At 47.4% G+C, this 15,294-nt stretch overlaps 4 protein-coding genes across 4 annotated transcripts; 3 read left to right on the top strand and 1 right to left on the bottom strand.

Moving 5' to 3' along the window:
* Window positions 1–1,013: 1,013 nt before the first annotated feature.
* Window positions 1,014–2,040, top strand: N7511_008518 (uncharacterized protein; the record flags this gene model as incomplete). Its single annotated transcript, XM_057130895.1, has 3 exons — window positions 1,014–1,031; window positions 1,099–1,183; window positions 1,241–2,040. The coding sequence occupies 3 exons, from the start codon at window positions 1,014–1,016 to the stop codon at window positions 2,038–2,040; spliced, it is 903 nt and encodes a 300-aa protein (XP_056981626.1).
* Window positions 2,041–3,153: 1,113 nt separating this feature from the next.
* Window positions 3,154–4,201, bottom strand: N7511_008517 (uncharacterized protein; the record flags this gene model as incomplete). Its single annotated transcript, XM_057130894.1, has 5 exons — window positions 3,154–3,174; window positions 3,225–3,365; window positions 3,440–3,805; window positions 3,872–3,966; window positions 4,021–4,201. 5 exons carry the CDS (start codon window positions 4,199–4,201, stop codon window positions 3,154–3,156), a joined length of 804 nt encoding a protein of 267 aa, XP_056981625.1.
* A 6,777-nt stretch (window positions 4,202–10,978) lies between these two features.
* On the top strand, window positions 10,979–11,458 carry N7511_008516 (uncharacterized protein; the record flags this gene model as incomplete). Its single annotated transcript, XM_057130893.1, has 1 exon — window positions 10,979–11,458. One exon carries the CDS (start codon window positions 10,979–10,981, stop codon window positions 11,456–11,458), a length of 480 nt encoding a protein of 159 aa, XP_056981624.1.
* A 3,083-nt stretch (window positions 11,459–14,541) lies between these two features.
* Window positions 14,542–14,970, top strand: N7511_008515 (uncharacterized protein; the record flags this gene model as incomplete). Its single annotated transcript, XM_057130892.1, has 3 exons — window positions 14,542–14,761; window positions 14,811–14,866; window positions 14,920–14,970. 3 exons carry the CDS (start codon window positions 14,542–14,544, stop codon window positions 14,968–14,970), a joined length of 327 nt encoding a protein of 108 aa, XP_056981623.1.
* Between the last annotated feature and the right edge of the window lie 324 nt (window positions 14,971–15,294).

Below are 15,294 nucleotides of genomic sequence, written 5' to 3'. Positions count from 1 at the left end.
TAGCTCTGGATGGTATGCGCATTAAATGCTGTTACCTATCATACAGGGTCCAGCCAGTTCCGGTACTTAGTCTCTTCACGCATTTAGGAGTATTTTTGCAGCCACCACTCTGTAGTACCTCGATCATTCTGGGCATTGGAGAGGGGACTGCTATTTAGCAGCTGAACATCTGTATTGGCTCTATGAAAAAGTAAGCCAAATGCCAATCCTCAAAAGCTTAATGGGAAAATATCATTACACAAACCTTATGTGAAGCCTTAGGAAGACCATGATATCAACATTCCCAGCTGTAAACTACCAGACTGTGGCTGCAGAGCCTTATTGATCTTCCTGTCTATGACTGGTGTCGGTTTCTCAACAAGGTTAGTGTATGTGAAAATCTCTAGATATTACGTTAGACAACGTTTCCAAGATACGTTGCCGACATGTTTCATCCGTCATATGCATCCGGCGGTGTCCCATCCCATGCCATTTCTCGTCCTGGTACCCACGTCTGCAAAGCACTACATGACGCTCATTATATTCCGATATGATTTTAAGGTCACTAAAATGAAATACTGTGAAGCCGTCTGAGCATAAGACCATGGCATTCCCAAGGCCGATTGCGCCAGCCGTAAATGCCTAGATGCTCGGGATGTGAGCCACCCATAATTCAAAGGAAAGTGATATCGATCCATAAGCAGAGACTGTTCAAAGAAAGGGCTATATTGCAGCGGCTCGTCCATTCCTCGTTCCGTACCTGGTAGGCGCACGATAAAGCGGGGTTGACGTGGTGCATAGCGAAATCCTTGCGCAGAACTATGGGAGCAACGTCATCATAACTCAGTTCCCTAAAGCCTGGTATGTGGTCAAAACACCCCGTCTGAGTGATTCTCGCCAAATATTCCGAGTCTTCAGATTCCCCTTCTCCACTGGTGCGCAATTCCCCCGCTGGCTTCTCGCCCGGCGTGACCCAAGGCCTAGTTATCGTGGCTAAGTACCCTTCACAGTCAACTCTACCTGCACATTAAGGGATGTCTCTGTCATCAAAGGTCGGTCCAATCTTGGTAAAAGCAAGAAGCATCATACCAAGAAGGCATTGATCTCACGAATTTGCAGATCAAAAGACTGAACGCCCAGTGGTCGTTCGACTGCTTACCTGGACGGGAACTAGGCAAAGGAAGCGTTGCCGATGTCTATCTAGGTGGGTAGAAATATCGGCCCCTCGTCCCGCACTTTCACCCATGTTGATTATCACTAGGGACCAACCACTGCACCCAGGAGAAAGTCGCCATCAAAAAGCAACGGATCCCCTGGTCATCTAGTCCGAAAGGCAACACACTGCACCACGAATACAGTGTCTACCAAGAGCTGGGCCGCGGTGAAGGTATCCCGACTGTCCATGACTACTGCCGTGAAAGATACAGATACAGAGGTGAGAATAGATATCGATGCTATTTGATTATGGAGCAGCTGGGCCCAAGTCTCTACAAGACCATGCACCATAGATTGGGAAGACCTCGACTGGCAAGCAGCGGACTTTTCTTCTCCCTGGAGGAGGTTGTGAGCATTGGAGACAAGATGATCTGTGCGCTGCAACTTGTACACAACAGGAACTTCATACATCGGGATGTTCAACCTGGAAATATTGTGTATGATCAGTTTCGAGAGCGAGTGCTGCTGATCGATTTTGCCGTTGCTGAAAGGTATCGGGGCACCACGGCCCACAGGCATGCGCCCTGGCAAGCCACTCAAATGGTAGGATCGCCTGTTTTCGCCAGTCTGAACAGTCATCGTGGTCATTCAGTGTCGCGGCGCGACGATATGGAGTCTCTTGGTTATGTCCTGGTGTATCTTATACGTGGACAACTCCCCTGGCAACACCTCCCTGCCGAGACCAAAGATCTGATGTTTGCGAAGAAATCCGCTATCACGACCAAGGAGCTTTGCGGTGGATTGGAACCTCTGTGCAAATTCCTCCGCTCGGTGAAACGGCTTGGGTTCGGCCAAGAGCCCGATTACGACGGCTTGCGCCGGGTGTTACGTGCTCTTGTCGTGTGAAATTCTCCGAGTCTATACACACATATCCAACAACCCAACTATCTTGTCATGAGGATCGGAAGAGTTTGAATTGGGAGCCTTGGACTTCGGCACCATATATATAATCAAATCTGTCTCGCCACCGAAATTAAACAGTCTGTTGCACAGGACTCGAGCTATATGGCTCTCCTGGTTGATGAGACTGATCAGATGTCCTCTTAGCTGAGCACTGAGTAACTATCTGTCTCCTATTTGATCTGATCCTTTTGGAACTCCAATTCTTCAGGCCCATTTACGGAAGAATCTGGCTTGCTCTGCCAAAGCCTAATGGCCTGGAGGTAGTGTAAGCCTACCTCTGTAGATTAACCCCGCATAGTCGCGCCTGCCATTTGAGGCCTCCCGAATAATTATCTCCCTAGGAATATACTCGGCCGCTAGTGTGATCCAAAGTGCTATAGCTTGACTCGCTGGTCCCACGTTCTTCATTGAAAACGTTGTGGTTCACCATCCCTGTGGAACTTGCTGGTCCCAATCTACAAGATGAGCTTGGTCGATGTGCTTTTGTACATGCTGCTTTATATGGCTGTGTGCAGACTCTGCAACCCTTCATTGATTCGCAAGTTGATATCTGAGAGATAGAAGGTATTGAACAAGAGACGAATGGCAACTGAGAGAAGTAAGAAAAGAATCAGCACCAACAAAGAGCGGGTCCTGGAAAATAAAGCAGTGAGCACCTTAAACGAGGATGGACCATTTCCAGTACGTAGAATAGTTTCAACACATTATTGATGTTCACTAATTACACCTCTGCTTATTTCCAAATTCAAATACTTTCATAGAAAGACACTAAGCATTGAGATCGGCGGAAAGCTGAAGGGCGCCTGGGTTCTCTGGGATACCTAGGACCGCCGCTTCCATAGGTACGATAGGCAACGGGCGATTTGAAACTGTCTAAAACAAGAACCACGCTACGGGCGAAATCACCTTGACAGATACTGAGCCGGTCAATCAAGCCAGAGCTCAGGGCAAAATGACACAAGCATTGTTGCCTGGATCGGAATTGGGTAGCCCGCTAGATCTACAGAATAATACAGGATCAAGAAAACACTAGCGTGATCAACGTCGTTCGACCTACTAAATGTCACCGCAGACATTCTGAATCGGTCAGCTGATGCTTCAAACAGCGCCGCAGCAAAGCCACATACCTTTCTTCTGTTGTTGAAATCAAAGTAGATTCCAAGCCAATAATCGCGGTCGCGACAGTCATCATCTCCACCGCTTGTTACGTTCCAATGGCAAGAAGGCTTGTGCTCATTCATAGCGTTGGAAGGGAAATCAACCCAAGGCTATACAGGGTCTATCAGCAGGATGAACTCGAATAATCTCTTGGGCACAGCAAAAGGCCCAAAGGGATACGGACCTTTGGAACCGGCCAGTCGGAGAAATGGACGGTCTTTGCTTCCATAAGAGCCTTTTGAGGATTCCAAACTTCGCGTGAACTCCCAAGATACTTGGCGTGGACAACCTCACGGAACTCTCCTGTCAAGAGGGTATAGGGTCGGTGGGGAATGATGAGCGCATGGTCTCTGTAGATGGCATTCACGATCTCCATGTCATAGTCTGATGTTTGTGATGTTGCAGTAGCAGTTACGATGCGGTCAAACTCGAGCTCAGAAGGCTCAATTATCATAAGATAGCTGGTCATAACGCGATGATCAGGATCCAGCCAGTAAGCTCGAGGGAAGGCCAAAGGACATGGAGGCAAAAAGAACAATTCGTCCATATGCTAGATTGCCGAACGTCAGTGATACAATCTTGGAAAGCTACGATCCATGCTTCATCGTATACATACTTGTAACATGGTAACATCCGAGTCTAAGCTAAGAACGCGACTATATTGCGTCTGATTAAAAGCGAGGAGTTTTGTAAAGCTTTTCGACCACGTAGCTTAGATTGTGTTAGTTCATTTGGTCTCTCAAGTTCAAACAAGACATCACGTACGGTCTTCTCTGTTTCCCGTTTGGACGCGTACAGGCACTAGCTTCACATTATATTCATCCCGGGCTTTGCGAAGTAATCGGCTCTCCGTCCCGTTTTCATTCTCATCAGCCGAAAAACTCAACGGGTACATCAAGAGCCGATCAGCTTTACTGTGCAAGCGATGTAAAGTCTCAAAAATCATGACTGAGTTGCACAAGTAAGCAGTGTTGGTGGCATATTGCGAGTACGCAAATCGCGACCAATCCACGGCATCTTGGCCTTTCCCGTGATGGGAATTCCCGAGATCAAGCCTTGTTGCTGAAGATCGATCACATAGAATAATTTTTGTCTGAAAGAAGAGAAGTGCAAGTACTATGGTGAAGCCTATTGTTCGTGAGGCGCCCCGCAATGTGCGTAGCATCATGAAAACCCAGACATGTAATGCAAACTAAATGAATCGAAGGTTGAGATATGTCAGAGCAGCGCTGACCGAGTGTCGTTATAAGAGGAGCTGTATGTCAGGCATTAAACATGACCACGGGGGTGAGGAAAGGAGATGAACCAAACAACGGTTGCACCGTCACTTTTCTCCCTGAAGTCTTAGTATTTTAGGAGACGTTTTCTTTATTCAAAATTCCAACGAAAAAAGATATACCATCCAAGCGGAGGGCAGAAGCTGACAGGGCAATACAATCGATTCAGTTACGGAAAAACACGCAAAGAGAGATGAAATAAAACACAAACGCAGATGTAGCTAATGCTTTCGTCAAAAAGATGGCTGGTTATGTCAATGAAGAAGTTTATTGAATAGAGGGAATTTGACAGAAATGTTGAAATAAACCGGCAAGTGAGTAGGTGGCGGCAGGTGAAGTGTAGTGTCTCAGCTTGGGTTTGAGTAAATAACCTAGACTCAGGGCTCACATGGCAAAGGGTAGGCTGCTATCAACCGAATTAGGCAACGAAGATCGGTCCAGTTCTAATGATGAAAAGCTAAACTTGTCACCTACAAGCACAAGCGCGACTTGGCAGTCCTACTCATCCCTTGCTGTTTCAAACTTAAAAAATAGTTGGTTTCTTCTCTTCCTCTATAGTTTTACAGGTTGTGACTCTACCAAGTAAACGATATTGCCGACGATGAACACCTGGTACGGAGGTTCAGACGGCGACAAAATGGTTAAAAGTATAGAGCAAGGAGACAGATTGCGTGTAGTTTGTGGCCAGTGGTTCTGGAAAACGGCCAATTTCTTACCACCAGGGCTCTTCCTCACAAGGTAGGCGGAGCGCGACCTCCCCGATCTCTCTTCACTACTGACTATGATGCAGCTTCCTCCTCTTCCCGCCGGTGTTGCAAGGCTCTTTGGCCAACAATCTGAGCAAGGAGAATGCCAGCATTGGTGCTGCTTTTGCATGTGCCGCATGTGGCTTTCTGCCTTTGTTCATGCTTCCGTTCACGGGGCTCAGGTCACGAATATTACTTCTAGGGAACAGGTACGGTCGGCTATCCTAGAAAAGTATCATTCTGGGTTGCTGACTCCGGATATTAGACTATGTCTCACGGCGGGCCTCTTCGGAGTATTGAACCTTGCAATACATCTCGCCTACGACCTGACGATCAGCAACATGGTGATAGCTGCGCTAGCTTTGGCTGTGTCACAGATTGTCTGCTATGCTGCCGTCATCTGGCTACGCTCTCGCGGCACTGCTAGACAATATACCCGCCAAGATTGCCCTTGCGAGCAGCTCCACAATTTACAAATGGAAGATAAGCCACCAAAGACCAAATCACCCAGTAATCTAGAGCATCCGATTTGGGTGTGAGGGCTGAGCATGTGAGGGCTGAGCATGTGAGGGCTGAGCATGTGAGGGCTGAGCATGTGAGGGCTGAGCCTTTGTCGAGGCTCACCGCTGGTGAGCCACTATGTTCCGGAACATTGAACGAGTAACAGTGCCAGCACCTCATAATGAGAAATGAGAAATGAGAAACGGAATGATAACTCCTGAAGGAGCAAATTGTACTCACACTGGCCTCCCTGACTGGTGCAATCTCGGAGATGTTAGCCCAGCAGTTGTGTTAGAGTTTTGTTGGGTACTATTGTCTATTCCCAGAGCTTGATAAGTGTGTCATGGAAATTCTATTAGATCTCTCCTTTACTCCAAATGAAATGTCGGGATATAGTTAGATACGGCGAAATTTCCCCGGAGACCACTATCCCTCACATTATTTACTTGAAGAATACGCGCGGACGCAACTGGATTCATTAGATGAGCAGTCATCATTAGATTCGCAGTCAGGTACTTGGTTTCTTACTGTTAAACAAGATCATCATGATAAGTTCTCCGCGTTCTACATTTAAACTATGACTTTGGCTATCAGGCATCTGCTTGTCACTGAGAACAAAGAGAATATATCGTGTCTGGGGTACGTTTCCTAGTATTATCTCTGTTAGTGTAATCGCGCACAGCCTGATAAAATTCATTGGCTGTTTTCACTTAATTGGGCGAGGGCTAGCATCCAACGGCATTGTTTGATGACTTTCGCGTAAGCTCTGCTGCATAAACTGGCTGCTAGTGATAAATACACCTATCAAACTGAATAGAGTCGCAGCTATTGATCAAAACCACCGCGGCAGGTCACGTCCCCATTCAAACTGACTGTCACTTGCTGCTGCTGCCCTATCAGCACCAGTGAAATGAGATACTACTGCCATTCTGGAACAGGAAAACTTGCGACCTGCATTTTCTTTGTATTTTATACAGTAAGATACGTCGCATAGGTCTGTTAATAGCTCAATAAGTCTGACCGAAAAGCTCAACCCCTAGTTCATATGCACAGCTGCAATCATCATGACGGACAGCAAAAGGATTTGCCACAATCGCTCTTTGTTGGAGGCATTCTGTTGCAGATATGAGAAATGAACTGTTTACCTGCAAATAAGTATCCCAAGGGCTGCGAAACAGCTATCGTCCTCAAATTAGCATAGAACTTTCCCGGACTTGCGGTACAGAGAAATGCGAGAGAAAACAAGACGCTGGTAATCTTCTCTGATGATTAATTAGCTACATTGCATCCAAGAGGTCTTGTTACTGCTGTGATGTCTATTTCTCTGAGTCGGGTTCATCAAGCAACTGCCGGTTAGGGCTGGTAATATCACGTGTGTCGACTGGATTAACTGAGGATCATCTCTCCCGGGACCGCCTAACCCTGCTTCACACTTTGTACAAGCTTGACTTTTTTCGTAGCATCATTGTGAAAGAGAACAAAACAAGCTCACTGCGGGCGAAGGCTTCAGCGGGTCTCATCTCAGCATCTGACGTAGGCTCAGATACACCTGGCTTGCTGGCAATCTTTGGAGCCTCGGTCTGTGGTACTCATCCCTGATATCAAAGGTGAACAAGCTTATACCTACAAGTCTAAAGACCAGTTTCAAGGGGTAAGCTCGTGCCAGACGTACTTTGTTCCTAGTATCGAGTCCGCTGTATAGTTTCGCCTGCGTAGCGCTACCCACGGGCCAAGACGGCGTGTATCTCCCGAATCAATTATTTGTACCATGGCCAAGTGCAAACCCAATGATAAGTCATACGGGTTGGCTGTTTATCGCATTCTTGTAACGACGAGGGACTTTGGTTAAGTGTCCTCGGAAAGGAATGTGGTGGACTGCGTTTGGCTTTGCTTAACTTGCCTCGTGGTGAGTATAGCTTCACATTCAGAAATCGTTGCAAATACAGACAAAAGCCCTCCCTCCCTTCCATTTTTCTCATATAGAAGAATTTGAAGCGTTGAGTGTGATTCTATGGTTGATGTTCCTAATACTTTACTGCTAAACAACATTGCACTATCCGTCTAATACAGCACCATAAACTTTCCTAATGTGCTTTCCCATCATTCCAATGATATCGGCACACCCCAGACTGACTGTCCAGTAAGAGCAGTTCAAAGCAGCTGGTGCAGTCGTATGCCTGAAGTGTCAGATATGTCCGACTTGCTAACTATTGCTTGCGCTCTGCTCGGACTTCGCTCCAATGGCTGCCTTACTTTAGCTGAGTGACCCAGATATTCATTCCAATTGATACAAGAGAAAAGGCAACTGCCATACATGTGGAAATTATAGTGTGAGTTCCGAGACTGGCCTGCGCACCATATTTCCCCAAAACGTCCTGAATGTGCTGCGTGTAGACATAGTATAGACTGATTGACCATGAAGTTGCAACGGTGAGTAGAATCGTCGTAATCTACGCCAATTAGTAGAGCCGGTGTCTCGCTGACTGGTGCGAACTTACAAGGGATGAGATCACCAGCAATGCACTTCCACGAGAAATAAATATTCTTTTGATGCCAAAGACCAATGTCAAGAATGCTGCCACATAGGCTGATATATATATGCAGATGATGGCTCGTGAGCTGCGTAGATTTCCTGAGAGATAGACCTCTCCGCCACTCGCTGACAGCCCGTTAATCTCTCCGGTGAGAGACCTAACTATATCTCGCAGGTTGAATACGAACGAAGTGCTTGGATCGGAACATCGATTGATGATATTGTCTCGGCCTTCGCAGTAACTTAGGAGGCCAACGTGATAGTACCTGGGCAGATCTGCTTTGATGTCGTTGAGCAATGTGTCGAGAGTATCACTTACTTGACTAACGATGGTCGCTGCGCCCCTTGCTAGATGCAGATGCTTTCGTGCCTCTTCTCTTGCATTTCTAGAAAACTGTTGCATTGCATACGTGACATTCACAGAGCCCATACCGACAGTATCCGGTGAACGTCGAGCCGCGGCATTAGCGATCTGTGGGAAGTTGTTCAGATCTACCTGATTATTGAAGTCAATATTTCACCGCAGCCTGTAGAGTGGTAGTGTGTACCTTCATAAAGTACAAGTTGAATGGCGTAAATGGCGACGTGCAGCCGACAAATACAATTGCCAGGCAAATCAACACGGCGACGGGAAAGGACAATGCTGCGATGGGAATAACTCGGTTTAGTCTAGCTCGGGAACTGGGTCTCATGATGGCCATCCTGCACCTAGAACAATCTGGACGCGCGGAGTGCCTTTCAAATAGAAAAAGCAGCGGTCGCTAAGCCATTGGCTTTGCAACTGGGTGGCCACATATGAAACATCAGCTGGAAGACATATCCCAACTTTGCTCATATCCTAGTAAGAACAGCTCAAGATTGCTGCAGATTTGCCATTAATGCACACCAGCTGATTTGGTACTCTCCAAAACCGAAAGTTCAAAATTATCATGATTGCTAAGCTATCAGTATATCTACAAAGACTCAGCTGGCCTCACGGGCTTCTAGACCGATGTTGACTGTCTGATTCAAACTGGGTGGTAAATGTTAGACAAAGTTTTGTATGAGACGATGGTTAGGAAGTACTCGCGTATCAAAGTAGGGATCTAACTGCCCCATTGATTACACGACACCAGCTCCAGTGCTATGTCAACATGCCAGAAACCGAAGCATAAAGTCGGCTTGTCGGCCAATCTAGGTTGAAATTGAAAATGATCCAGGAAAGAGTAAAAGCAAAAGATATAAAAGAGACATGTATCTTAGTAGCGCGTGGATGGCTTCAATCCACTGCTCCTTGCTCAGCTTGGTGCTACTCAGATCACAAGCTCAGTCAGCGTTTTTCAAATAATTGAGTCTACATTTCCATTAGTTTTGGATAATTATATTTCCAATAGATGCCACCATGTTCAAGCCATTCATTTGTTTATATCAATAAGCGAAGAGTCCACACTTGGCCAGATGCGCTCAGTCAAGTAGAGCAACTGACTCCAAGATAAACCACACCTGTTTACTCAATCATACTTCGAAAACTAATGCTCTCCAAGGCCCTAGACCTCAATGTCTGAATGACTGCCCCCATTTATATGATAAGTGGTATATGCATATAGATAATGAGGACGACCGAGTAGTGGGCCGTAGCGGCAAGGACAGGCAGCGACATATTGCCGCGTAGGGCTTATGCCTCATACTTCAATGCCTTGTGCTGTCATTTATATCTCATCGAGGGCATGTTACTGCCTACGGAAAGATGTCACGCTGTCTTACAGTGCCCAATACAATTGTGACTGCTGTCTATTGTGGGCTATTGGATATTTGGTCAACATAATTGCTTGGAACCATTCCCAATCCCACCACCAGAGCCCCGAGAATCTGCAAAAGGTGCAGCAGCCATTTGGACCAGCTCATCGACCAGAATCAGGCATGTAGAACACGTGTCCCTTGCTTAGCTTGATCCCGAATGCTGACTATGTCGATCCGCAAATTTCCAAGAACCAAGAGGCTGCATTCAACCCAAGGATGGTCCGAATACAGACGAGATACACATGATCCAAAGAGCCGTCATCTCTTTGATGGCTCGATAAGAGGGGTTCCATGGCGCGACCCTCCCTTCGAGTTCTACAAAATTTCTTTTACAGACGCATGGGAAAAAGTGCCGCATGAATTCCGAACGCGCCCAAATTTCGAGACTGCATTTTTTATGCATAAGGAAAATAAACCTTGAATAGCTCCTATCCCTCATAGAACAGCCTTCCTGTGACGACTCTCATAATGGTGCGGTATTATGCTGCGCATTGTACGAAGGATTTCGCACAGAGAGAAAAAAGAATTGCCCCAAGGAATCCTGTCCACTAGCTGGTGAACCTGCAAGTTTATGCCGCGGCGGATTGCGACGGATACCTTAAGCCCAACCCGCGCTAGTTCAAATTCCGGTCGCGCTTGCCTACCCCATTTAGTGCTTCTTTACATTTAGACTAAAACCGTAGCGCAGTACAGAATTAGTCATGGATCATGAAAGAATACGCAGATGTACCTTATGAAAGAGGCATTTTGACAGAGCCGACTTTCATTCCTTCCTTGTCTTGCTTACAGCTATAAATAAATTCAATCCGCATATCCAGTCAACATTGCTGGTACGAGATCAAAACATTGGCTACCATTTTGAAGCTGTGCAGACTGCTGCCTTTTTCATGATTCAATCCACGGTCGTCTTGGTAGGATTCCTCGGGGAGGGCAATGAGCGAGACAGCGTCCCGCTACTGGTGGAACAATCAGCAGCATTCGACGGGTTGAAAGGAAAAAGCTCTTTTCGTGTCGTTGGGGGCTTCTTCAGGCCGATGAACCACTGGTGCATCATGGTGTTCTACGAAGGATCCCTGATAGGAGACCCTGCTGTGGAGGGATTGCGCCGACATCTGGCCACATTTTGCTTAGACAGGAGAACTTACGAGCATGTTGAGCCGATTGCGGAGCCGCTTTTTTCGGAGACAGGAGGACACAATCCATTTGGAGCCTGGAAACAGGAGACATTGATTTGCTATGTCAGAGGCTCCACCTATCGCCTGATGTGGGATGGCGTTGTGCACTTCGAAAATGCCAAACTATACACGTCCGCCGTGGACGATGCGTTAGAGGCAGCCGGGGTAATGAGTGTGGATTATGATATATAGAGAGTCATTGTGCAAACACGTCTGGGCGAGGTCAACGCAGTGTGGTGACCTGAAGCCTCGAGGTAGCTGCTGAGATCCATGCTCAAATTTGGCTTTTTCGTGTTTTGTGCCCTCGTTCTCTTCTGTCTCTTTTCTTTTCTTACTTCTGAATCTTTTCCTTTACTTGAGGAGTTGGACATGTTGACTGGATGTTGCTAGTGTACCTATATTGTGAGCGATCATAGAAGGACGGACATATCATCTACTAGCCGTATTGCAGTAGCATGACTACTACAGCCAATGGTTTCTTTCTGCGGTATAGCCTGTCCTACATCTTCCACAGGTTCTTGCCCCAAATCTGGAATGTGCCAAAGATCGGTGCACGGCCATTCTACTTTGTAGACCTGACCCATTACTGAAGCCCACAATTTACCGACTTGCCGTAATTGAGAGCCCGGCTGCAGACCAGCAGGGAACCTCTCAGGGAAGCCGCGCATTAGATTTGCAAAGTCAACACGCTTGTATAGGACATGATGCGGTGCTTCTCTATGAAGGGACAGCCGATTACTGCAAAAGCCACCAGGTTCATTGGCCCAAGTGTCGCAAACTTAGCGCTGGGAATAGACAGTATGAAGCACTGGAAAAAAGAGATGACAAGAGAAATTACTCTACCTCGGGCTTTCAAATTTGGCAAGTTTACTTTGAATGATGTTTCTAGCCCATTATAAAGTCTCAAAGCCACGCAGGTCACTATGAATGCTCGAATTATGGTGGCTCGCGTGAAGAAACGGAACCGGAGGGGAAAAAAAGGTCAGAGACGCAAGGAAACGTTTCGCGACAACGCCATTTACTCCAAATTGTATCAGACTTCCCAGTGTTACTTTCCTGATGCATTTACAGGCTACGTGCATCGACGGGTCAAGTTGGATATTGAGATGTATTGGTATGGAATGAGGCGCAGAGATCTTGCAATATTGACCCACGCACGACGCCACTTCGTTAAAAGAGCATACAAGAACTGGGGAAGCGTTTCTTTGCGAGTCATTCGCATGCTATTTCAAGATCCAAGATTCGCCTTGATGGGTGAGTTGAAGGAGTTGGCTGTCAGAGTGGCGCGGGACCATTTTTGTCTAGAAATGTCGCACTTCACACGCTGGATGGCGAGGCTAAGGTCAATACCGCTATGGGAAGCGCGCGGGTTTCGATCAATGCTTCAGGAAGAGCTTCATTACAGTTGGGTGGTGGGGAAGGTGTGGGCTCATCCGCCGCCCAACACATGGTATCATTACGAACAAAGATACCGTACTGACCTAGCTAGTATAACATATTGCAACTGCAGATTTTGAATTTCTCTGCGGTATTGTGATTGCGATTTTTGCTGTCGCACGGGACCTATGTATCGCCGGATGACGGATTATTGCGATGCTGTTCCTCGTTGTCCATGCAGGCAGCCCATGGTGGCGATTGGCCGTGCTTTGGACTCGGACCTGAATTGACAGACTAGACGTAGAAAATCAGGTGCAAGCGCCTCGTGTGTCGCATCGGAGTACTTCAAGTGTAATTTTCTCCGCAACAGACACCACACCAATACCACATGCTTTTGCAAAGATCCCGGTTAGTGAACAACAGCATTGCCCATAATTGGCGAGCCAGGCGGCCACTTCCTATTGCAGGACGAGACTTGGAGCTATGTCCTCACAGAACCCATACATCATGATCAGGGAAGTTTCACGTTTGTTCTTATGCATTTGGAGCAAGTTATTAAAGAGTTTGCAAGACAATCGTTAAATGGATCTTGTAAAGCTTGAGTCACTCGGTATTTCGTAATAGTGTGGAGGTTCTGCGCTAACCGACAGCGGGCCTGGTTTGTAGAACGTGACAACGTGCCAGGGTTGCCAATTGATAGGTACATGCTTGATCCCAGCCGGAACGAGATGCAGTCTTGTGATATAGATTGAAGTAGGCATTGCGCTCGTGCATTACGAGGGAGCGGTATGGATTTGGAAAGTGTCAGGCAGAATGGCAGCAGGAAAGTTCAAACTGCCAGTAGAAACACGCAATGGTGCTCAACAACGCCGCGCCCTTCTAGCCGACGCCCCATTCACGAGCACCTTATGCTTGATCAGTGCGCGGCACAGTCTAAGGGCCTAACATCGTGGCCAGGACAGTGTGGCTTCACTTGATGCGCTGGTGGTGTCGTGACCTATGGCCTTGCTGGGCAATCCTGGGGCTGTTCATGTGCTTTTTGTATGTGATAACAAAGAACCTGCTCGGATCTAGACAGCAACGTGTGGCAGAACCAAACTGAGTCCCGGTCGCTGGGACAAACACGATTCAGACACCCATCTCAATGCGGCCCCCTTCCCAGTTGATATGGTATAATCCCCGCATAAATTTTAGACAATAGCTTCTCATCGCCATACTGCTTTCTGGACAGTGAAAGAGCTCAGGTGACTAGTTGGCCTGGATTACATTTAGGGCTTAGGGTTGGGGTTGGGCTTGTCTCGGAAACCCGAAACCCGATACCCGAAACCCGATACCCGAAACCCTGACACCCTAACACCCTAACACAGAATGGAACGCAGCCTGCCTGGCATATCTTTGCTAATTCTTGCGGATACTTCCAGGAAGGCGAACATCGCTAGTGACCCGAGCTGTCACAAAGAATAGTTCAATCTGTGATAGGCGACCTTTGCCACTTCTTTGCAGAAAGCTGGACAGACTAAGAAATGGTGAAAATTGCACAAGCAGCAATTGCACTCTCATTGATATCGATTTATGTACCGGATGATCATGCTTGACTTGGTCTTTACGAAAGAAAAAGGGCATGGGGCTTGAAGACGGAAAGGACGGCCACCGTGGTACCTTTTGGAAGTACAAAGAATGAGATTGTCCGGTGGGGCTAGATATCAATCATGTGTCTCGATCTTAATAACAATGGACAATATCTAGACTAGGAGAACGGACCATGCTGAGGACAGTCTTCGCGAATATAAAAGAGGCCATCCAAATCGATTGTGATCACACCATATACTTTCCCAGATCATTGCCTCTTCTCAATCCCTCTCCGTCTTTGACGCTCCTCCGTCCCTGTTCTCGCTACCATGGTCAAAGGAGACCCGCCCACCAAGGCTGCAATTCGGGACGAGAGGACCTTTTCCGAGCTAGAGACTCGGCCGACCTGGCCCTCTCTCAAGCACAGTCTTGATCTGAGAACGCCAAATTCGCCTGGAAAGATTGCGTCCACATCGAAGAAAGCTGCGAGGCCAAACGGCAAGCATGTCCGTATGGCCTTCAAGCGGAGCGCCGGCCTCGATGTGGCTGGTAAATCGGCAGACAGCAGGTCATGCTGCTGTCCAACACCGATCTCAAGAACCACCCGCGGCTCTTTCTCAGAAAGCAGTTTTCACACTGTCCAAGAGTACCCGGGTAAGCATCGACTCTCGGGTCTTTTTTCAATGGATGATTTCGACAAACCAAAGTGCCGCGACTCGCCGTTTCGCTCACTTGTGGTATTTGACGCTGGCGGTTGAGGCTTGGAACCCAGTACGTGGACTTCTGCCACACGTCCAGATGCTGGGGCACTTTGCGGTAACGACCGAAAAAAATGCTCTAGTCAGGCTTTTGGAGACCTAGTGTGACCGGGCTACTCGACCTGTGTAGTCACATACATGATTGGTTGAAGGTCACAAAGGGCTCAAGGTGGGATCAGATTGGGGTTCTCATGAGAGTCAGCTATTACAGAAATCCCACGGCTAGAGAAGCCGGACATCATAAATATAGACGATTGTTATATGAACATCGCGTAGAGTCCTGGTGCTTGACTGTCCCTCTGGCGTGCCCAGTATGATTCATGA

This window comes from Penicillium nucicola (assembly GCF_028828085.1).
Source record: "Penicillium nucicola strain IBT 29836 chromosome Unknown utg000009l, whole genome shotgun sequence".
NCBI classification, from domain to species: domain Eukaryota; kingdom Fungi; phylum Ascomycota; class Eurotiomycetes; order Eurotiales; family Aspergillaceae; genus Penicillium; species Penicillium nucicola.
The sequence above is the reverse complement of the archived record's forward strand: the minus strand, read 5'-3'. Positions and strand labels throughout refer to the sequence as shown.